We start from the raw sequence: 24,351 nt of genomic DNA, 5'->3' as shown, positions 1-24,351 counted from the left end.
ACCGAAAGAGGAATCTCAAGCAGTTGCAGCCCTGGACATCTCACCCGCCCTTGCCCACACAGATACCTGGCCACTCACTGTTGGTTTAGGAGGTCACCCAGACTCATTAAGGATGGAGTCACCCAAGGCCAAGGCAAAGCCATAACCCCTGTGTCAAGGGCATCGCCCCACTGGCCCAGGGAGACACCTAGAGGACCAACAGGTAGCTCTCTTCTGTACTGACAGAAAGCTTTAAAATAATATTTACACAGGCAAATGTTTTCAAGACTGTGGGGACTTTGTCCATCATAGCTGTAACACTGGCAGATCACACAAAAATTTGACAAACACTTTTTTCCCCCCTCCTAAATAAACGCTTGGCTTTGACCTTCAGGCAATGACTCACACTTGCCCTGAAAGAAAAGAAACCCCAGCATGTGCCCAGCCTGCACCAGCGGGACCAGAAACTAAAGAAAAGCCCCTCAAGACCTTAATGTAGATATTCAGACTTCACCATAACTGCTGGAAAGCCAGCACTGTGGCACGTCATGGGGAGAAGCTGCTGCCGTTAAAACCTCCACTCTCCTCACTACAGGTTGGGATTATTGGCACAGCAACTGAAGGAATCACAGACTATGTGTTTGAAATTTGTCTTTGAACTCTGCAAGGATGAAATAAAAACTTCAGGAAAGTCTTCTTATCCATGTAGTAGGAGGTATAAATCACAAGGAAATGTAAATACGCTGCAAGTTTTTTGTATCTAGAATTAAATGTCATTTGCATTTACGATGTAAGTGAACTTAATATCTACAATATTTAAGAAGTTGAAGTCTAAAGTCACAGACTTAGCAATTTTATCCAGAGTTGTAGTTAACGCAATGGCTAATCCCATCAAGGGGCATTAATTGGCGTCTAGATGCTCTTTCTCATAGCAGCAGTAGGCCATAAAACTTAATCCTTACCTCCTCTTTCCAGCATGTAGCCTCCGTGTTCATCAATAAAAGTAATGTGATTCATTAAGTATGGGAATAATTACCTGCGGCTCCAACAAACAGGACTGAACGAGCCATGCCAGTGCCAAGTTGGCTTTCATGCCGTCACACAGGACTGCCAGGGGCTGCCAAGGAAAGCCTTTCTGCAAGATCAGGGTAAATGCTGATGGCTGCAACACAAGCTGCAGACCACTACACAGCTGCTGGGCACCTCTTTGGTGTGGGCTGGGATACCCATTGACAAGTCCTACCCCAAAAGCAGCTCCTTGGGGCTATTTAAGGTGTGATCAGGATGTTGGTGCCACAGAAACACATCGGGAAGATACTCTGTTTGCATGGTGCATTGGTACAGAAGTTAATCCCTGGAACATCTGGGGCTCTGTTGATGGAAGCAGGACCCAACTGTTCTCCCAGCAGTGATGTCCCTGCAGCACAGTGCAGGCAGGTGCCAAGCACAGCAGCTTCAGCTGCAAGTGACGGGGAAGCACAGCCTTGCCCGTGCCCCCGTGGGTGTCCCCGTCAGGCTGCAGAGGCCGAGAGCAACGGGACAGCTCCAGGCACCCCTGTACAACAACAACAACAACTCTGACCAGCACCGCTCCTCCCGTGCTCAGACCTGTACTCATGAATGCCTCGGAAATGAATGTCTTTGCTCCGTGTCCTTGCTCTTGACACAGCTACAAAACAGGTAACAGTGCTACCAGCACTAAGAACAGTGATACAAATAACAACAGGATCTGACTTCTCAGTAGCCATTTACTCTGCTGCCCTTTATGTTTAAGTGTATTGCAGCCGTCCCCAAAGTGCGAACTCCACGGAAGACTCACACACCATCTCTGCCTATCATGGCTACTCAGCCTGATGAACTCCACCATTACAATTTTCCTTTTAGAGCCAATTAAAAAAAAAACCAAAAAAAACCAGATTAAAAACAAAGATCTATGTAATTCATAAGCACAATCAGGTGGGTGAGCTCTGCTCTCCCAGTGACATAGCAGGTCAGAACTCAGTTCAGCACCTCGTCTGGACCTCCCTAGGCAGGAAGATCCTTCTGGAAACAGCACTGTCCCAAAGCTGCATATTTAGTTCAAGCAGTTAACAACAGTTACATTTTACTCAGCAACATGATAATTCACATGTTGATGGCTCTGAACTCTGTAACAGACTTGAAAAAGAAATTAAAAACAATCTTTATGAAGTCCTTGGCACACCGAGCAATTGAAGCCTCCTCGTAACGATGTAGGACCAAAGACAGAATATTAAAATTGTCATTAAGTAGAATGCACATGAAATGCTAAAAAGTCTTTCTGCAAATTATTTCTTGATATAATGTCATGCTGTAGAACTAAATCTTAGTACAAGGTATGAAAAAAGACAGTTAAATCAACTTTGTTCATTTAAATATAATTTTAAAAGAACTGGCATTCATCTCTTTATTGCTCAAGGTTTTTTATCAATTTCTTTAGCCCTCATTTATTTCTCTTCCCTACTCCCATGGGGAAACCATTTGATTTATTGGGAATTAATTCTTACAATTCATGAATGCTTTAAACTATTTTCAGATTAATCACCACCATCTCCACTGGTGCACCGAGGAGAGCCCAGTTCCCTCTCTGTGCTCACACAGACCAAAGGGCTGGCCCCCAGGTGCCAGCAGCTGTTCTGCCTTACCAATTGCTTTCTCCATGAACACAGATTGCTAAGGTGAGGACCAAGGGCTCCAATTAACTTTTAAAAGACTTATTTGGAGATGGCCTCCTCCTCTGGGTGGTACTTCAGTTCTGGTCGCTTCCCAGCACAGCAGCAACACATGTGTGTGCAAACACTGCTGCATTCTTATGGGGAATGAAGAAAATGGAAGAAAAATTCTATTTATTTAGTTAACTTATTTCCTGTTCAATTTCCCCACTTGTAACAACCACCAGCTCCAGGCTAACAAGGTTTTCACAACTGTGTCAAAGCGGGGCCGTACCTTGGTTTCGTCCAAAACACCATGCACCAGGGAAATTTGCCAGGATGCACGTGAACCATGTCCTTGGGCTCTGGCAGGGGTCACCTCCCCAGCACACGGGCTGGTGGGAGCCACGTCGGCTTTGCCGGGGATTGGGAAAAATCTCACTGGGGACAGGAGGAGAGCAGAGGTCTGAGGAAGGAAAAGGGCTCTCCCTCTGCTATCAGCATGCAGCTTGACTCATGACTTGAGACACTATAAAAATCTGTAAATATTTGAAAATTGAGTAATAATAAATTAATTATAAATTTTAATTCAGAACCACTTCAAATTGTAAATGCAGTTCAACAGCTGATGAACTTCCAACACTGCAGGCAGCAAAACAGCAAACGCCGGAGGAACTGGCAATGCTGGTATGGGAGGGAGCAACTCCCCAGCTGTGCTCCAGCATTACATCTGTCCCCCATCAGCACAGCCAGGCCCAGCAGAAGATGGGCAGAACACTATGGAAAGGGCTGGAGACAGCCACCACCGGCTTGGTCTGTCCAGGCAAAAGCATTGTATGCAATATTGCAATTGACTTAAAAATGTCAATTTGCCTTGGACTCCATTGATTGCTGATTAATAGTAACTATGTATATAAATCTGGATTAACCTGGAAACCAGAGATGCTCAAACTGTCCCGGAAGCTGGGCTGATTGGGCTGCCTGTCCTCAGCCCTCAGCCAGGACCATCAGCTCTTTGTAGGCCTGAAGCTTAGGACTGAGCAAGCTATTGAGGTCAGTTTTAAGATGGGGCAATGCAAGCAACCCCAGCCTTGTTCAAGCAAAGTGAGCATCCCCAAGGCAGGAGGGCAGAGCTCACAGTTCATCCTCCAAATGGGTTCACAAGTAGTGGCACTGACCAAGCCTGAGCTCTCTTTAACAGTCACTGGCACATGCTGGAACACCCGTGGCAGCCTGTTCTCAGCCCTTCCTCTCTTTCAAATGAACCTCACAAATATAATCTGTTTATTTATATCAATTTGGTCCCATCAATTAATGATGACAAGGCAATTAACTAGAATGCCAGACAGTAAAAAATAACCACATAATGCCTTCTTTAGAGGAAATCTATTATGTAATTCCAATCGGTCTTCATTAACACAAAGTATTCCAGTAAAAGGTAGTAATCTAGTTATAGTCTGTGAAATATGAAGATCCGCAAAGTAATTTTTCAGAATTAAGGGTATTTTTAGTCAATAGGAAGAAAGCCTGTCCGCAATTTTTCTGCAAAAACTTTTTTGTGAAAAACTACCCAAGTCCATAATGTAAGGTACCGGTACCAAGCAGGCTGTGCAGGACCACCAAAAAGGCACTAAATTCCCATCATCACCTCCTCTGCCCACACCGTTTGGGGTCTGGATCAAGCTGAGAGCATGGCAGCGCCCATTTTTTCCATCCAACACTCACTGCACAGATGCTGGCACCAGAGAAAGGAGTCTCAAACCGCCAATTGTAGTCATCTTCAAAAAAAGCCTGACAAGGAGGTTTTGGGCTGATTAGTGTTCAAATCAGTGTTCACAGCTCTATTTAAATGACGACGCAGTACACCATTCATCCTAGCCATGAGCTCTCCTTCACACATTGGCTCCACGACTGCCATGAGTGACAGGAGAATGGCACGGCGTGACCTGAGCTGGCTCATTTCCTACCTGACGGACTGAGCAAGTAACTTGTGCACAGAACAAAGACAACATATTTGCTTCAGTATTTCATGTGAGGCACGTCAGAATTAAGAGTGTTTTTAGTACTAACCTAATTCATCAATTGCATATATTAAAGATTCCATTTTAGGGAAAATTAAGACGAAAAACATGAGTCCACAAAACAATCAGCTTTATATGGAAATACACATTTTCCAATTTTAAGCCTTACTCCCCTTCAAACTTATTAATAAACTAGTAGATGATAAGGGAGAATAAACCCCAAATACAGAAAATCCTGCAAACAAAGAACACAGACAAATACAAAAGTAGTCAACCACTTCTCCAAAATATGCCCAAGCTGTTAAGTACTCTCGACTTAAAATTTCTAATGAAGCAGCTTAAAAAATCCCAAATTCCTACAGGAATGTGTTTACAATACAAACTCAATTATTGTCTTATTCTGATGCTTATCTTTTCTTACACCCTCTCAGCTCATCCTACTTTGGAATTTAATTACATTCCAGTATTCTGAGTTCAGATGAAATTACACATTTTCAGATTAATTTAGCCTGAACCGACTTTTGATAACAGCCAATCCTTTTTCTATTGTGCCCTAATTTGTGACACTACAAGTCAGCATGAATTGCTCTTTTAAACCTCGTGTCACCCCACACTCACTGTCCCCAAACCCAGCACAGCATCCAGCATCACTGGGTCAATGTCTGCCCAATTTCCTTTGATCAAAACCTTCCTTTTCCTCTTGCCTCTGTTATTTTCTGAGCTCAGGTTGACACAGATCAGTCAAGGGGTGACTGTTCCCTACACACTGGTGCAGGGAAGGCATGACCTTTTCTGTTTAGTTAAAATCCAAGGGCAATGTTCTCACAAGGACGTTTCAGCTCGGCCGTCACAGGAGAAGCACAAGATGGGAACACGGGCCCAAAGCGGGCCTGGCACTCGGCTTCTCCCAAACCAAATCCCGCTCTGCTCAGCAGAACCCTGCCAGGACATGAAACACTCCCTGACGGACACTTGATGCTTCCCACAGGATCGCCCTGCCAGCATCGTGCCGGGAATCCCGGCCTCTCCCCAGGCTGCCTGAATCCAAGCACGGCCTCCACAGCTTTCCTCTCACCTCCCTCCCACCAGTTGTGATCTGATGCAACTGTCAAATCCTCGGCATGTTTGAAACCTACTTGTTCAGGCGCCAAGTGGAGACTCATCTAATCCCTGCAACGAGTCAGATGCTGCAATTGTGTTAATGCCATGCAAGACTTTCACTTTCCAGAACTTCGCCAAATTTTTAGTATCAGCAAGAAACTAAGATTAAATGTTAGCTCCCCTATGAACAATATAATCTGAAGAAAAAAACTCCAACCCTACTCATTTGATCCTTCTCATATGTTACCTAGAGTGCCCTCATGTCCTTCCTAAGGGCAGAACCCCCTCTCTAACCACTGCCCACTCTGGCACATCAAGACTACAACAGTGGGACTGTGCCCATACATCACCTGCTTTGGTTGGTTTCCCACCTGCACATGCCTCTGGCTGTGCCATCTCACCCAATACTAGGGATTTTGGTAGGGGCAGGTGGGCAGGCTAAAGGAAGCCATAACAGATGTAACAGTCCCTCCAGATCTGGGATCTGTGCAGGATTAGAAGTGACCTCTCTATAAATTTCAGGAGTTGAAGAGATGAGATGAGATGAGATGAGATGAGATGAGATGAGATGAGATGAGATGAGATGAAGGACTGAAGAGGAAAAGAAACCAGACAGAGCAGCAGTTAGAAAAGCCTGGGAGTAAAACTAGAGGGAGAAGAGGAGGCAGAGCAAGCACACAAAGCTGCGATTATAAAATCCTCCAAATCTTTCATATCCTAAATTTAAAACAGAGCACAAAATACTGCCCTGCTCTTGGCTAATGCTGTTCTCAAAGGGCACAGTTTATCAGAAAAAGTTTGCTGCACAGACTGGTTGGGTCTTCTAAAGCTGTCTGGAATTACAAATGCCATTGAGCAGGGAGATGGGTCCCCAGGCCATGCCACTGCCAGTGTCACCATCCCTGGCCTTAGGCATCTTGCCTGAATACTGCAAAGTAGAAACAAGAAGCTGAAGAGTGGAAGAGCTGTGTTTCACCTTGGCATTGGGAGCTGGGACTGTGCACTACTTGGTGAACTCAACGTCCCCTTACGCATGGAGTATTTACTTGGCAACTGGTCCAAGAGTGTCACCCTTTCTTAGCTGTTGACAAATCCTGTTACACAGCAAAGATTTGTACCAGGGCTTTAATTTAATTACTGTAAATAAACCCAGCAACTTGGCCAAATGGTTTCATGAGTTACCGGCCCAGCCGAGGGCCAGAAGCTGTAATCCTTTTGCAGTGCTGCTCCACGCAATATCCCAGGTAACGCACTGCTACAGCATCTGCCGCTTGCAAAGATCCAGACAAAGCCTTCAAAACAACTTGGGGTTACTGCCACAGAGATGGCTGTCCCCATCCCTGCACCAGCCCACCGTGGCTCCTGACTGTACTGTGGTTCTAGGAGCAGCCCCATCAGAGCCCTGCAGCGCTGGTGCTTCCAAAGCCCTTGCAAGTGTGTGTGGATCACAATTCCAGCCAATGCCGCGCTGCCCTGCTGCTGTGAATGGGCTTCATGAGGTTGCAGAGAGAACTGATGGCATCCCAGAGAAACAGGTCAAACAGAGGCTCTTGGACACGCTGCTAAAAGAGGTTTTGTCTCTCTTAAGAAATGTGGAAAGGTTTCCACAATTATCACTTTGCTTCCTTTGCTTGTAACCATGTAAATCAACCCCTAATACCTTGTTTGCTCACTGCAGCAGCATAAGAGCAGGGGGAAACACAGGAGCCCTTTAGCCAGAGAGAATTAAATAAAATAGTGGGAACATCCCACAAATACCAAAGTCAATTAATTCATTTGTTACAGAGCAAGAGTCCTGCATAATTTGTCCTCTGAGTAGTTTATTTTAGTTAATTGCTTATCCAGCAAGAAGATCTCCCCTGCATGACCCATTTGCTGTGCAAGAGGCTCGACTGATGAGAAATAAATGGTCACCTTCCAGAGGGCATGGAGGGACAGCAGGGACGTTCCATATGCTGCTCTGGTCCTCAGACCCACATACAAGGAGAGGAATGCACCCATAACCTAACACCACATAAGCAGGGTGAGTGTTGGTGTCCAGGTTCTCCAGAGGAAAGCAGGAGACCACAGTTCCCCCTCCCAGGACAAGCAGGAGAAGGGAAGGCTGCAGATAAGGCACCCTCACTAAGGCTTTACTTCCACCCAGCTTCATCGCTGCGACTCACAGCAATGTGTTCACCCATCACTCGCCTTTTACAACAGCACTTAAAGCAACACAACAATTCCACTTGTGAGGGTGGAGCTCTTTGTCAGCCGCATCACCCTCTCAGCTTCTCCACTGGAGTCAGAGCAGAGGCAGAACCAAATGGCTTAATGCTTCACTTATAGATCTCCTGTCTGTAAATATTGCGGGGGGACAGGTGGAGCAGAGCTGTCAGACCTGCAGCTGCCTTCAGCTGGCCAAAAGATGGAACCAGGACAGATGTTATTGGTCTCATCAAAATTTTGTAAATTGAACAGTGAGACGGAACAGCCTTATTTATCTTAATTTAGTTCATCCTTGACATTTACAAAATAAATACAGAAATAATACTCTCCTGTATTCACAATTCACTCTCACTGATGGCAGCAGGAATCACACAAGCTCTGACAAAGGACAGGGAGTGACACAGCTGCTGCCTGCTGGAAGCAGAGCAGAGGAGGCCAGAGGATCCCCAAGGGACCCACCAGTACCTCTCACCTCAACACCTCCCTGCAGCACCACGCACATCCTCGCTGGACAGAGACAGGCAATGCTGAAAGGAGAAAAAGGAGGACTGCAAGGTGATGCTTTGAGATTGGCTGGGCAGAGGATTTCGAGTCACCACCAAAGAGGCAACAGGATTTCTGTCAGGAAAGCTTCAACCTTTCACACTCCACCAGGAGGCTTCTGATGGGCTTTTACTGATGTTTCATCTCCCTCAGAATCAATAGATAACAATAATCCCACGTCTAGGCATAAATCATGCCGCACAACTCAGCAAATCATCACGTGGGATGCCTCGGGACAAAGCCACTTCTTTATTTCCAGAAACAGCACCATTAATGGTTTCTGCCTGCCAAGCAACAAGATTCCCACTTCACAGCACTGGAAACCTCCATCTTGCACTGAGCCCAGCCACTGGCTCCACTTACTGTGGAGCAAACATGGGCAAAGCTCATCTCAGCTCGTGGGTGGCTGGCGGGTGTTGGTGCTGAGAATGAGCCAGGGAGGCAGAGGGGCTACGGAGGGACAGATGCCCACCCGCCCTGACACCAGTCCCAACGTGTGCCCGCCTGCCTGGGGCCACAAAGCCACTCCTCACACCAGTCCCAACACATGCCTGCCTGCCCAGGGCTGCAAAGTGGCTCCTAAAACCCCTTTTACCACTTGTCATACTGGTGATGTCGCTTCAGGTGCAGCAGCCCCAGGCAGGAGACTGTACTGTCTGTTTACAGGAAACAAAGCTGCAGCAGCACGAGTCAGAAACTCAACGCTCCCACAAACAGCAGCTCTGGAAAACCCCAGCAGCACCTTCCCTCATGTCACTTTACATCCTGTCAGTAACTTACAGGAAACAAAACGGCCTGGTGGAGTTATCCGAGGGTGTGAGACTTAAGGTACATCTGTAATTAAAACACAGACACCAAAGCTGCGAAGCAGCGCCATAAAGCAGATCATTTTACAGCTGGCTGGGCTCCCTCTGATGTACTTGAGAACCATTTTTAAGTGACATAAAGTTTAACATACCGGTACATCTGCCTACCCACAAGATTCTACACGGAATTTAAAATTTAATTATATTAAAGTATTGTTACAGTGTGCGTAGCAAGAACGCCAACCGAGTGTAACTTGAGGAGAATCTATGCCAGATTGTTGTAAATCTGTGTTTTCAGAACTAGAAAGGAAAAAAAAGAAAAATTCAAACCTGAACACCTGTATCGGTGCTGTCAGCTTCATTACCGCTCACCCACCAACTGCTCCGCATTTGAGCTGAGCAGGATCACACACTTGCCCAGTGTTTCACTACAATGTCAATGCACACCTACAGTACCTGTGCCTGCCAAGCAATTACTCCTCACACCACAGTGAAAGCAAAGCCTGCTCACTGCCTACACACACTTATTCAGCACCAAAAGAAAAAGCCCAGGCTCTGCAGGCAGCTCCTCATCTTCCAACAACCACGACACAAACCAATCTGCCCTCTCCAGGCTGAGGAGCAGGTCCTCTGGGATGCTTCCAGCTGCTTTGCATACACACAGGCACAAACATCCTCTCCCCAGTTCCATGTTACCAGCACACGCTGGCTAACATTCCACTGGGCAACTTAACTCACACTGTGCTTGTCATACGTAAGACACTGTCCCCATCTGGAAATCAAAGCATCCACCCCTTGAACACAGAGCAGCCCTCTCTCCAGGGCTCAGGCACCCCAATCCCTGCCAGCCCAAGATGGTCACGGTGCATTGCTTCAGCCCTGCACTCCAACCTCAGGGCCAGGTTTCTTAGAGGCAAAAATCCCTGTCAATAAATAAAGAACCCAAATAAACAGTTTCTTTTTCAGCAGTTGCTATTTGCAGCCATTAAGATGCAACAAGCAGTTGCTGGATGGTGTTTTTGATGCAGAGACTGTATTGGAAGAAACAAGAGAATATCATTAAGGGTCAATTAGGAGCAACTTAAAGGTTATTTTTGCATATCTCACCTCCTGGACAAAAGATGATTCTTCGGTGCCATATAAATATAAATTAAGTTGCATAAGTCTTTAAAATGTGACAAAGACTTTCATTTTGTTGCCGTTTAAAACAGCCTGAAGAGCAAACAGCAGGTCTCTTGCCCCTCTGCAGCCTGCACATATGATGTAGGAAAGGGCAGGCCCAAGGTGGTTCCACAATGGCCATTAAGCCCTGTCCTTCACGGTCCCCTTCGATGGGAAGCACAGAATGCTGGACAATAGGGAATGGTCTGCCAGGTCTGGGTGTGAACATCAGAAGCCCCAACCCAACACCTCTTCCAGCACCCTTTCCTCTGTTCTACCCAGGACAACGGTAGCTCCTCATTGATCTGCCTCGTAGCTTGTTAATCCCCAATCACAGGGCCAGTACAGGGAGATCACACACACCTCCTCAACCCTGAGCATCCTCCCACCCTGTAACATGAGATCAAGAACAGTCAGAGCCGGTCAAACACTGAATGTCAGTCCAAAGCCATGTTGTTTTCCTTGGCCATATCCATTGACAGAAAAACCTACCAATCCTCACTGCAGGCAGATGGGTTTACTGAATAATTTCACTGCTTTGTTATCAGATAATTGCTTTTTCTCATGATTCCATGTTTTCCACAGTTCTCTTCTCCTCCAAGGGGCAATGCTGCAGGGCTCTCATGAGCCCACATGAAGAGGAGAAGGAGCCTTTGCACCCCAGCCCTGTGTGCCTGCAAAGCTGGGCAGTGGGGGCAGGTGTTCCTGTGCACGGACCAGCTGTGGAGCCATCATCTCTGACACGTATCCCTCCGACATGTGGGAAAGCCCAAGCCTGGTGACCACACACAGGGGCTGCAGAGCCATTGGTGGGCTGGAAAAGCCAACCTGCAGCCTCTGTGTCAGGTGAATCCACAACAAAAACACAGACCTCTTGCCTTGGTTGTCCAGGTTGACCAATGGCATCTTCTGTTGTGAGACAGCTCTTCTGAGCTGCCAGCTAAATACAGAGGGAAACCAGCTCTCCCAGAGCACCAGCACACACCAGGCTGGATTTGTCATGGGAAGAATTTGGAAGGAATACTTGAAGACCATCACCTGAGTCAGGCCAGGCATCCGGATGGCTCCCAGCAACTCTGCCCTTAGGTCACTTTACAATCAACATGGTGAGCTGTTAAAAGAATTCATTACTGGTGTCTCAACACCCCTGGACTACAGCAGCTAAAAATCTATATGAACTAGGGGCTCTTAAAATCATCTCTGCACTGTTTATTCTCTGCAGGGAAAATAAAGAGAAGGAAATACTGAAAGCAGCGAGAAGAAAGTGTTGAGACTCATGAAATCTATAAAGTGTAAAGAGAGATGTGCCACATTTAGTAGGGATTATGTCAAGCAGCATCCCGAGCCAGGAGTGCTGACAGCACACACACATTGCCTTCGACAGAGGCAAAGAGGTCGTACACGACCCCAAACATGCTGGCAGAGCTCCCAGCAGCACGAGCAGAAAACCCAAGTATCAGCACTGCCCACGGGCAAGGTTAATGGTCCTGGATCCTATGGAGAGTACGAACCACGTGAGAGAGCAGGACCTTTAAAACATGCCTTGAAAGTCTAAACAAGGTCTCGAGAGGACTTTTATTTGCAACAAGCACAATGGGAGATGGACAGAACTTTTGCCACCAATCACAGCTCTGGGCAGCTGCTTTTTCACAGCCTCCAGCTCCCATGAGCTTCTCCTCCACAGTGAGCCCCTGTCTCATTTCCCAAGGGCCAGGACATCCTGGCAGCAGCATCCACTCCATGCAGTGGGACAGCTCTCACAGAGAGCACACTGGAAAGAAGGCTCGCAAGGTAATGGCCTAACACAGTGAATTAATTCCAAAGCACAATTGTTTTCAATCTTCATTTAAACCCAACCTTAGCTAATCTCACTTTAACGACATAGGAAATGGAAATTCCCTTAATAATATAAGTTATGAATATTTATTACCCTATTTTTTACCTGAAAACGGAGTAATTCAATTAATTTTACTATTAATTATTTAATACAGAATTAATATACTGCAAGATCCTAACTTTCCTTTAAGATGCCGCTGATAAAGATATCCCAGAGAGGGGATGTTCCTTACGCTGGACTGATGGACAGGTAAGGCACAGGGTGTGCTTCCTGGGCAACGGGCAGCCGGACAGGAGGTGGAGAGACTCCAGGGACTGCACCCATCGTGCTCTCGCCATGGAGCAGGGCTGGTCCCCCAGCAATCCCCTCGTGTTCTTTCCGAGACATGAAGCAGGAAGGAGCAGGAACACAGCTGAACCACATTCTCATCTGGAAAAGTGACCTTGCAGCTTCTGGGCACAGCCAAGGCTTTTCCATTGCCTGAGGCCCACTTGTGAAGTAGTGAAGCCACCTCGGATCACTCAAGAATATTGTTAAAATACTGTGCAAATGCTAATGACAGAAGGCACCTGGAAACAGAGAAGCAACGCATCTTCCTCTGGCAGGATGTTTCTGGACTCAGAAAATTAACTTTGGCATTGAAATTCCAAAATAAATAATAATTAAGTTCTACTTGATATATAAATGTCAAGTAATTTTTTTTTTGTCATCGTGATTTGCATTTAAACTTGGAAATGTCAGACACTTGGCCCTGCTGCATTAGCAGAATGCTTCCCCCGCCCCGCTGACGGAACACCCGCTGCGGATTACCCAGCACATCATCAAGTAACCAAACACCATTCCAAGGGAGCCTCAAGGTCGATGCTTGCAAGGTGTACTCGCTAATTTATGTTGATCAACTGGAGTGCTCAAAAGACTATTGTAATAATGCTCCAGTACATTTATATCAGCGTATTCAATCAACTGGAGTCATTCACCAAGAAGTTTCATAAAAAAGTGATTTTAGGGACTTTCCAATGGTTTGTCATAGCTCCTTCAAGGCCACCACAATGGCAAGAAGGCTCCCCCTCTATGTCCACGACTAAAGCAATACCCAACTGCGCTGTAAACATGTTCCTCTGTTCAGGAAAGAGATGAAAACATTCAGAACAGCAAGCTTGGCTCTAAACCAGCTCTAAACCAGCTTGTCCCTCATTGCCACCCTCTGCCTCAGCTCAGTGACCTGTGAGGAGGCATCACAGCCCAGCCTGGCCTGACCATCTGCAGCAGTTCCTTCGATGGTGGCTGAGCTGGGCAGCACCAAAACCCCGTCACCAATATCAACCCTCTGCCGACAGCTGCAGCAGCACCAGCTCCCACGGGCACCGTCCAGCCGTGCCCGGAGCCCCCACGGCATCCATCCAGCAGTGGCTCCTCAGAGCACACTATACATCATCGTATTAGGAAACTCCGTGTGTGTCAGTGGTGCAATTAATTTTTATTAATTTTGTGAGATGAAATTAGTAGCACTCACAGCAGCAAACAAAGAACGGGGAGTGTTCCAGTTCAGTGCCAAATCGATGTCATTAATTCTGTAATACCAGGAGCCCTGATTGTAGCAACTCAGCATTTAACTCTTCCAATTAATTTTTATATTAAAAAAAAAAAAATAGAAAACTAACTCAACAATTTCAGAAGGACCTTGAACTCCTGTCACAACTTTCCTTCTCCTGGGACATTCTTTCTTCCAAGTGTAAACACACAAGAGGAAGGTAAGGATATGTTAATCAGAAAATTGTTTTCATGCATTGCCTTTAGCAAACCAAACTCTTAAGATCATAAGATGGTGCTACAAAAACATTTATAATCTCGTATCTTTAATGATACGATGCAGCGCCAGACTAGTTAATGTGTTTTCTGACCCCTTAAAAGGCTTCTCTGGCAAAGGCTCAGCCAGAAATTGTTTTGAATTAATTCTGAAACTGAGATTACCAACCCAGAAAAGAACTTCCCTATTATTAACTGAATTACCTGCTGTTCTGCAGCCAAGGAGAGCCTCACAGCTGCCACCGGCAGGAAAGATCCATTCAGGGCCCTTCCACCACCTGGAGTGGCAGCTCCAGGTCTTGGAGAACCACTGAGAAAGCAATTGGCTTTGCCACATCTCCTTCCCCGGTGCTACACATTTTAATACGACAAGCAAATGCATTACTTACAGATGTCACAAAAATATACAGTCTGGGAGGAAAAAAACCCAAGAAGTAAAACAACACAGCTCTTTTTTCCCCATGTTTCATGGAAAGCAGTTCCTCTGTGCGCCCCACCTGCAGCTACACTGCAGAGGTGCAGAGAAGGCCTCCACGTCCATCCTCTCCTCAGCTGGGTGCTGTGGAACACCTGGAATCAATCTGTGCTGTTTGTTAGGATGGCACCGCTCCCTGTGTCCCACTGTGACCTCTGTCCCTGCTCATGGCAGCAGGAGGTGATGCCAAACGTGGAGCACGCTGCTCCGGGCACCTGCGGCACTGGCCCCTGCAATGGATGGTGCTGGGATGCAGGATGCCAGAATAAGCTTTTCTCTCACCTGGGTCCCAGCAGGCTCCCTCCAATGACCCAGCCCTCTGCAATAGGAAAGGGGTGGATTGGGAAAAAGAAAAACAGCAAAAGCCCAGCAAGACCAGAAAGCAAGAGTCGTTCTCTGCGTTAGTATGGAGCCAGAACATAGCTGAAACAGCAGGAAAACATCCACAGCCAAAACTCCACGTCTGGGTTCCCAGGGGAGCGAGAAGTTAAACATTTATGGCAGCACGAAGAAGACATGACATTTACTGAATAATAAACTGCAAACATGTCTGTTAATGCAGCTTTTTGGGACCTCCTCACCATCAAACACTTAACCCCACCAAGGGAAACACCAGAACACAAACAATCCCCATGCCTGCCTGTGAACAGGCAGCACATGGTGGGGCTGGTGCTTTTTTATTTATTTAAAGTTAGAGGCAAGGGAGCTCTGTCAAGATAAACAGCCCGCGACCTTGCTCAGAGGCTTCAGATCCGCTCATCTGAACGGATACAATTAAATCCTGAGCAATCGGGTTAAAACTTTAACCTGCCAAGACTGTAGCTGTTCCATTTTTAATCAATCTGATTTCATTCAATAAAATGCTCATTAAGGCAATTAATGAGAGTTTGGTGTCACAAGCCATCAAACATGACTGGGAGTTTCCACTTGGTGGTCAAGGCATTGATCAGTGAGTCAAGTCATCAGCGCGAGAGAGTCAATGTGCTGAGCAGGAGAACATTACCTGGTTTTGGGGGAGGTTGTTAGCCACTCCTCATGCTTTTCAAACGTTATTAAATAAGCTGCAATTTCCTGAAAGAGAAATGCAGAAAGAAAACAGAGTTACTTGCATGGCTGTGTTGGGAACTGGAAAGTTTTATAACAGAGACACGGAGCCGCCTACCCCGGGCCAGGCTGCAGCTGAAATCAGGTTTTGACTGACAGAGCGCGCTCGGTAAATGTTCACATCCACGCCACCAAGGCCAGGCTTAAACAGGACAATGAAGAGTTGCAAATGAGGAAAGGCATTAACATTTTCCAGCACAGAGAATTTGCTGGTAACTGTGGTGACCACGGCATCACCGCAAGCCCGGCGTGACGTCAGGAAGCAAAGGGGAGGGTAGCGACAATATGGACACGGGGAGCTAAATGAAATATTTATAAATAGAACAGCATCACTGCAGAGAGAATTACTGAATTATTAATCGTTGCCATAAAAAGCCAGCGGGTGACATCAACGTAAGTCATTGCTCCCACTTGCAAGAATGATACGGGCGATTACTTCCAGATCAGAACTGATTTGTTTGCAGGAAATTATCGGCGCCGGCGAGATAATTCACGACAGTGCCTGTAAACAGGCCTGAGGAACGCGGGACAGACCTTCATCCGTTTCCTGGGTACAAACCCGGGGTGGTCGCAAGGTGGCAACTGTCACCATACCAGCAGTGTCCCGACATCTAGAGATGGCCACAGATTCCTGCGACTGTGCTGAAAATAAGCCCCTCCGATATACTCAGAAAAATGTAGGGGGTTGATGGTTGTCTTCCAGAAATTGCCTCCCGGCCCTCTCAGAGGGACCTGAATAACAAAAGCTGCACAAGTGAGGTCAGTGAAGCTGCCTTCAATGTACAAATGCCTCAAATCAGACCCCCAAACCAGGTGCAGTATCATCTCCACAGCCACCATAGCAGAAGTGTCCCCAGGCTGTACCTCCCAAGAGCAGAACACACGCCAGCACCAGGGCTTTCCACCAGGAGAAGGATTTTTATTATTTTTTTTTTAGCTAGCTCTATATAAGGGCTGTCGCTTACAGTACCAAAGCTAAAAACCCCCACAATGCTCTCCAACCAGCTGGCCCAAGCATCTGCTAGAGCCACAAAATGCAATTATATTACTCCCAAACGAGACGTAAAAATATCTTGTTTCCAATACTCTTGGTTTTAAGACTCATACTTAATGTCCTCTGGGCATTGCGGCGGTGCCAGATCTCCGTGTTATGTACTTTATTAGAGCTGTGTGAATGTCATATTAATGACTCCTGACCAACATGTTTACACTGCAAATAAATTCTCCTGGAATCCATCGATGCACCCCTTGTTTCCCAAGCCAGTCTCTGCAGGTTTAAGGGATCCCCATACAAGCAGATGATGAAGCAGTGGCACAAAGCTCCAAACACTCCTCTTTTTAATTTCTGGCTAATGGCTAATGGCTGAATAAAATTCAGTATCAAAGTAAGCCAATGCAGACCTCCACCACCGACACTGATGACCTTTCCCAATCCTCACACTTTCATAGCAGCTGCAGCTGAATCAGATCCAAGTGCTGAAATCTGGACGCTGCATGGCCAAAAAGGTCTAACCCCAGATTCCCAACAGGCCAAAACCACCAAAGAACTCTGTAACTAAAATTCTTCAGAAAATATGAAAAAATATCTCTGGGGTATTTTAAAGCCAGTGCAGTAATTCCACCAAAAGTGCTGCAATCAGCAGAGCTCTATTCCCAACCCATCCCACATTATGTGTCCTCAGCTCACTATGCTACGAACCAGTTTCACCTCATGCTGTACAGCAAGATGAGCTCTAGAGAGACTGAGGAACACTCGAGAGCTCCCTGCACATCCTCCCCAGCACCAGGCAAGCAGGCATTTACAGAAACCAACCCCTTCAATGCCGAGACAGTTTCGGGGATTCAGATTAGTCTGGGATTTTGCCTATTCCTACTAAAAATCAACTGCTGTAAGGAGAAATAAGCCATGTTTAACTTTTGTGGCTGAACAAATACATTGCTATGGCACAGAAACCCAAAGCATTTCATGTGAAGGAACTCAGCCTTACCCACGGCTCATTCACTCTGTTCCTTCCTGATGGCCCATGCCAGGCACATGGGAAATCCTAATCCCAAACCGTCACCAACTGGAGGAGCTGCAGCAACGAGAGGCTCCCACGTGAGGCAGAACATGGGTTTCCACGCTGCTGGCCTGGCCCAGCCTGCTCACGTTTGGGCAGAGGAAAGGCCAAGCAGCCAGTCAGTGCCACAGATACACACTGGGGAAGGAGGACGTGCTTCTCTGCTGCCAAACCCACTTAAACCCCATTCCTTGTATGTTCTGCTTTCTGTAACTACAACTTTGTGTAAGCTGTGCAGAGGAAAGTGCTCAGCCCAGCACTGGTGGTTGATCAGAAGTTTCCAGGAGATGCCTCTGCCCAGTGGCTCCCTGTCAGCATGGTGGGGCACGGGCAGGGCTGCTGACGAAGGGCTGGGGCTCAGCAGCTGCATGGGTTGAGCACCCTGCTGTCACACCAACACCCTTTTTCCGTTTGAAAAAACAGGGAAGAAATAGATTTATCACCAGAAGACACAAAGTCATTAAATAATTAAAAACAAAACTATGGCACAATAAAAGCCCTCTGATAAAACCCTGCATTTTAATGCATGTTAATTCCCCTAATGATTCTTTCTGTGTCTCACAGGGTCAAATCAATGTCCTCACAAAAAAATCCAATTACATCCCATTCATCGTCTCTTTGGAGCAAGGCTATTGTTTGCTTTTGTCTCCTATCAAACCCTTTTCCCATTGCTTCTTGCCCGAGACTACAAACAAAAGGCAGCATGGCACCAGCAAGGTCAGATGAGACAGAGCCGGCTCTGAAACCCCGGCTGGTCCTGACTCCTCTGTGATTGCACAGCAAGTGACAGAAATCAAGGGATGCGTGCATGCAACACAAACGCTCTGTCCCCCCGCAGCACCACTCAGGCCAGGTGGCACTAGGTGGACCCCAAGGCCACCCAAGTTAATCTCCATGGGCAAGGGCACCACACACCATGGGAAGCAGCCCCTGAACCAGGTTGTCCCACCCAGACCCACATCCCCTCTATTCCAGCTTTGAAATTAGCATCAGCATAAAATGAGCAAGCACTGCTGGGAAAGGGTGAACCACTGAAAGCTGTGTGGATCCAGCTCCACTTCTGAGTGTGTCGGCCAATCCCGACAGCGCCTGCAGGACTGAGCCAAACACCCACAGGACACTGCTGAGAAAAACAGGCTTGACTGACCAGCTCAGGGAATCACCCATAAAGCAGTGAGATTACTGAACATTCAAATCACTCGAGTTATGCTTTATCCTAAACTTGGTCAGATAATTCTGCGGTTTAGTTTAGACTTGGTTGCTCGGGCTGAAAGCATTTTATCTAAGTGCGCATTTATTTTTATTTGGCACTTCCCTGTTTGTTTGGCACCAGGGAGCCACCAGCTGGGAAGCCCAGCAAGCTGCGTGAGACAGGACACACGCAGCTCCACCGTCTCCAGACAACTGCCACCAAGGATGTTCCCATTGCTCCCTCAGCCTCATGCCAGTTGTGGCACCGCTCAGCCTGCTGTTCCCAGCTCAGGCACCATGGCAGAGCCACCACACGCTCCCCACCCAATGCTACATGACTGCAGCTCCTCAGACACTTCAATATTTAATGTCAGCACGTTAACGGCCCAGAGCTGTGGCACATGGGCGACCTGATCTCACCCGCCATGTCCCAGCTGCCACGGTGAGGACGAGTGGCAGCGCCGCAGCCAGTGGTGCGGGGACAGGGACAGCAGGGCAGAAGAAGCTCACTCAGAGCACTCAGTGCTGCCCAGCAGCTGCTGCAAAGCTGCTCGTCTTCGTGCACAGGAGCTGGAGAGGACATGGCCACAAAGCACAGAACAGACCGACGGGCAGGGATCCGACACCGGTGGTGTCAGAGAGGCCCGTGACCCATCGTGCACACAGGAAAGCTGCCAGCTCTGCTCTGAGCTGAAGTGTTTGCAGTGAACACACACATTTTTTTGGAAGAAAAAGATTAAGTAATAAAAAACTCCGAAACTGACAATCAATGGGTTCCCTAAAGCCACAGATTGAGCGCTAGCTCCTTCCTCCCAGATCAACTCCCTCCAGGTCATCCTGCATCATCACAAGGTTATCAACAATTCCCACCTGACCTCTCAATAGAAAAAGAGAAACTGCAAGGGAGAAGGATTGAAGGATTCCCTGGGTCAAGCATCTCTGGTCACCATCTGGTCTCAAAGCAACATGTAATTCATTTAAAAAAAAACCAGTCTGAATTTCAAGTTATTACTTCGTATGAATTATACACACCCGAATTAATAAGCCTGAATCTATGCATGAGTTAGGAGAAAGCAGAAGAGTTTGTACTCATCCCTAGATTTAGACCACAGAGCTAATAAAGCTGCGATCTCTTAAGCAAGCACGTTTATTCTCTTAGGAATTCACCACATCCTCTCTGCTATAAAGACAAATTCCAGCCCATCACTTCCTTATCATCCTTCTGCTCTGAAATGAAAATCAAAATGCATGTTGACTATGGACCATCTTCTCAGCTGAGATTGAGCCATTTTCATTTTCTACCCATCCCTGCTCTCAAAGCCATTAATATCCTGAATATCGCAACTACAAACTGCTCCAAACACCACACAGAGCGGGCTCACACCACCTTGTTCGGCATCACGGAAACAAAAATCCCAATCCCATTGCATTTGTCCAGTTGTTTGGCCTAAACCAGCAACACTATCAGAGGGATACTGCTCATGAGCTGGGTGAAACAAGGAGCAGGAGAAGGGCAAAGCAAGCCCGCAAGTGTCCAGCAGGGACAGGAAGGTGACTGCGGGCTGACAACACCTGTCAGCGACAAAACACTCCTACACCAAAATGTTTCACTGCCATTGCAGGCAGGACTTGGTTTGGTCTTGAGGCGTTACCTGTCCACAACTTCTCAAAGCAGAAACATTGATCTGACTATGCTGAGGCTGAGAAGCGGATAAAGCTCAAATATTTCTGCTGTTTTGCTGACAATCTGCATCAGCAGCACAAGCTGTGACTAGGGGTCAGAGGTTGCCCAGGGCTGCCCAGCCAGAGCACGTGTCAGGACAGACTTGCATGGATTTGGTTTTCCAACTCATGCCATGAATTTCCTGCCAAGTGAAGAGGCATTTATTCATACCTGTGAAAATACCACAGACTAGCTTAAGCCAGACCCCTGGTCTGTTACCCTAATGGATGAAAAACCCACCATTTTGGGGCCCAAAACGTTGCCTTCCCTTGGTTTGCAGAGAGCAGGAGACAGCCCACAGCCCACTGGCTGTTGCTGTCCCCCTTGCCCAGCCAGCCTGGCTGAGCTCATCTCTAGAGGAAAAGGCCTGAGGGCAGCCCTGGCAGCACTGTCTGATGCCACAGGACACTAAAGCCACCGAGTGGGAAATGCCTGCGGTTTGGGAGATGCTCGCCTTGGTTCCCTGCATGGCAGTAAGCGGTGGGATCGCAGGAGGGGGGATGTTTTCATTAATAATGGTGTCTCACCAACCATCTGCTAAAGGTCCACACTATTAATTTAACAGGAAAAAAAAGGAATAGATTACTCTACAGTTTTCAATTAAAAGTACATGATGCCTTCAAACTGCAACCTTAATTAGATATTATAGGGTGACATTTAGGAATCCTGAGCTGTGATGGTTGATCAAGTCACTTGACTGCGACGGTGTTCCGCAGCACTGCTGGGGCCTCGCGCACCCAGCACCGTCAGGAGAGCTGTCTGTCCTCAGATTCCAGGGCTCGAGCAGCTCAGACACACTCCTGGGGTTAAAGAAGCGCAAGGGTGAAACCCATGGCAGCCTGGGCTCAACAAAAAAACAGCTGCAAACTTACAGAGAGGGGCAGAAGAAAGGGGGAAAAGTAAACAAAGGGAAAAAAAGAAAAGTAGCAAATGGCCAACTCAAACACTTTATTTTCAGGGTTAAACCTGGTATGAAAAAACTAGATTTGGACATGAAATAATTTGCTCTAGAACACATGAAAAGGAGAAGGAAAAAAACCCCAATCAAGAGCACAAGTAGTGACTAACAGGCACCGGAGCTGAATGAGATCTGCTCAGCTCCTTCACCTGCCAAACACACAGACAAGAGCAAACTGAGACACGCAGTGGGTCTTTAGAACAGCAAGAGCACACTTGGGCACAACCCCCCTAGCCATGGCTGCCCTGAACCACTCAGTCACAAGTAAGAGCAAAGTCAGCCCTCGCATCAGTCTGTGCCTAATAGGATTAGGATGGATTTTATCTTCCATTTAGGCCCCACACTGAGGGACAGTTAGTAAAACAGAGCAGTAACAAATAATGCCCAATCTTGAGTTACTGGAAAACACCCATAGGTCATTATGTGATTTTTTTTTTTTCCTTTGAAATGACCTTGGACTAAACCCTGTGATTTAAAGAACCATGAACACTGGCATCCTGCTGGCACTGCTGGTTCAGTTCACTTGTCCTCTGCAGCCTGAAAAAGGCAAATATGCAGTGGGGAAAAAAAAAATTCACTAAGATCCCTGTGTTTACAATGCATTAATTACAGCATAATAGCAAAAACCTCAATTATTTTACACAATTCAAACACTCACGTGGCTTGAAGATGCCGAAGCACATTCCCCTGCTCCAGAGTGGGCATGCGCCACCAGAGATGCTGCCCTGCTCTCAACTCCCACAGAAACCAAGAGGAACATGGAATTTTCTGCAGCTCTCCTCCAAGTGGCAAAGTCCAACTGCAAGATGGGGAATGGAGCAGATCCCCTGTGAAGCTGCCCATGCCGTGACCTCCCCACAGCCCGGCCGATCCCTCCCGCTGGGGGGGGACACACCAGCCCCGACCTCAGCAGCGGGGCCGGTGGGCCCAACGAGGTGAGAACACCAGTGCCTGCTCCATTCCCTTTCTCTTGCACGGAGACAGCAGCAAGCCCTTCCAAAGCCCTTCCAACACAACGATCATTAAAAGGGCAATATCCCTAGAAATTGCCCCTTCATGCATATTCCTCACTCCCATATGCCCTGACATTATTATGTGCCACAGTCCTGCAGAACTGTCTTTTCAGCATGTTTTTGCATTATGCCTAATTCTGTCAGAGTTTTTCACTCCTGCGTAACAACAGCTCAATGCAGAGTCAGATATAAATCTGGCTTAAGAGACTCTCACCAGGAATTCATTTAAAACTGTAAATGTTAAAATATTCTATTGCTGATTTATGGCATTTTCTTATTTCAAACAGAATTAAAATCCTTCTTAAAAGATACATATTCAACCATGATAAAAGCTACATTCAAATGATGCTGCTGGTCAGACTGAGAGCCACAAAGCACAGAAATCTGGGAATAGCAGGGGAATCCAGGAACAGCAGGGCCTGGGACATTTTTACTGGTTCGACCAATGCTCTGCTATCATGCCACCACCTCAGTCTCACATCTTAATTAGTGTAAAAGGGAGTCCGTCCTGGATGCTGCTGCTTCCATGCTCCATCAACCGCACTTCGGCCCAAGCACAAGAATCTCTTTTCCTGAAGATCCAGTTGAACAGAGGAGCTGCTGCACCTGAAGTCATTACTGAACGGGTTTATTCGTTTCCCATTGTTTACACTGAAGGCTCTCCCAGCTCTGTCAATACCACACAAGTGTCCTGTATCATTGTGCAAACAACATTTAGCATTAAAAAAAATTACCAATGCTACTCATTATCATCATTCCTATAAGAATTGTTCATGTTTTGCATTCGTGAACAGAGAACATGGCAGAGCCTTGAGCCGCACAGCACAGCCCTGTACCCAAGCATGGCCAAGCTGATGAAAACTCAGTGTTTGGAATGAACCTGTGCAGCACCAGTACAATTCACGAAGAGGTTTTAAGCATTCAAGATGCCAAAAGAACCACAGCCTATGAGAGGCTCATGGCTTCTGGCTGTCTTTCCTGGAGGCACATTGCCTGACCTGTACAGGAGTCCCTAACCTCATGCTGCTCCACTGAAATAAAAAATCTAAATGGAAGGACCAATATCAAATACAAGAGTAAACAAGCAGAAGCAGCCAGAAAAAGCATTATTCAGCTATTTATATAATTAATTGTTCATTATTCAGAAGCCATAGAGCTTCTGAAAGCCAGGACATTCTGCACTGTTCTGCGGGAGATGACTCTGACACCTCAGAGAGTGGTTCTGTCCCAGGCCCAGCTCAGGCCCAAGCCAGTCGTTCTGATGTTCCCAGCTCCTGGCTGCTGCTGCTGGATTGGTTGGTTTTGGTGAGGGTTTTTTGGGGGGGGGTTTTCCTCCCCAAATCTTCCCTGGTAAATTCAGAGTCACAGAATATTCTGAGTTGGAAGAGACCCACAAGGATCATCAAATCAAATTCATAACTGTATGACCAACTGGGGATTGAGCCTGTGAGCCTGGCATTATTCACAGCATGCTTTAACCAAATGAGCTGATCTCAGGGTCACTTTGATGGATTCTTCACAAAATCGGGAACAAGCCCAGTTTCTGGAGGCAGCTCCCAAGTGTTGATCAGCTCCAGTGAACTCATGATGCTCACAGCTGTCATCAAACCATCCTCTCTTCCATGGGGGCATGAAAGGGGAAATATTTCTGCCCCACATCAGGATCCAGCCATGACAATTAACCAGGGCCTGTGGC

The 24,351-nt window shown here is 46.9% G+C and overlaps 1 protein-coding gene across 11 annotated transcripts in view; it reads right to left on the bottom strand.

Moving 5' to 3' along the window:
* The window catches only part of CAMTA1 (calmodulin binding transcription activator 1), a 235,325-nt gene that overhangs the window by 157,524 nt on the left and 53,450 nt on the right, over window positions 1–24,351 (bottom strand). For all 11 annotated transcript variants that reach the window (XM_048326078.1, XM_048326088.1, XM_048326080.1 and 8 more), the window contains one exon: window positions 15,610–15,677. In XM_048326078.1, coding sequence (XP_048182035.1) covers window positions 15,610–15,677 — 68 coding nt within the window. The remainder of the gene's footprint in view (window positions 1–15,609; window positions 15,678–24,351) is intronic.

The sequence above is a fragment of the Corvus hawaiiensis genome, chromosome 22 (assembly GCF_020740725.1).
Source record: "Corvus hawaiiensis isolate bCorHaw1 chromosome 22, bCorHaw1.pri.cur, whole genome shotgun sequence".
In the NCBI taxonomy this organism is placed as follows: Eukaryota; Metazoa; Chordata; class Aves; order Passeriformes; family Corvidae; genus Corvus; species Corvus hawaiiensis.
This window is presented reverse-complemented; position numbering and strand designations above follow the sequence as displayed.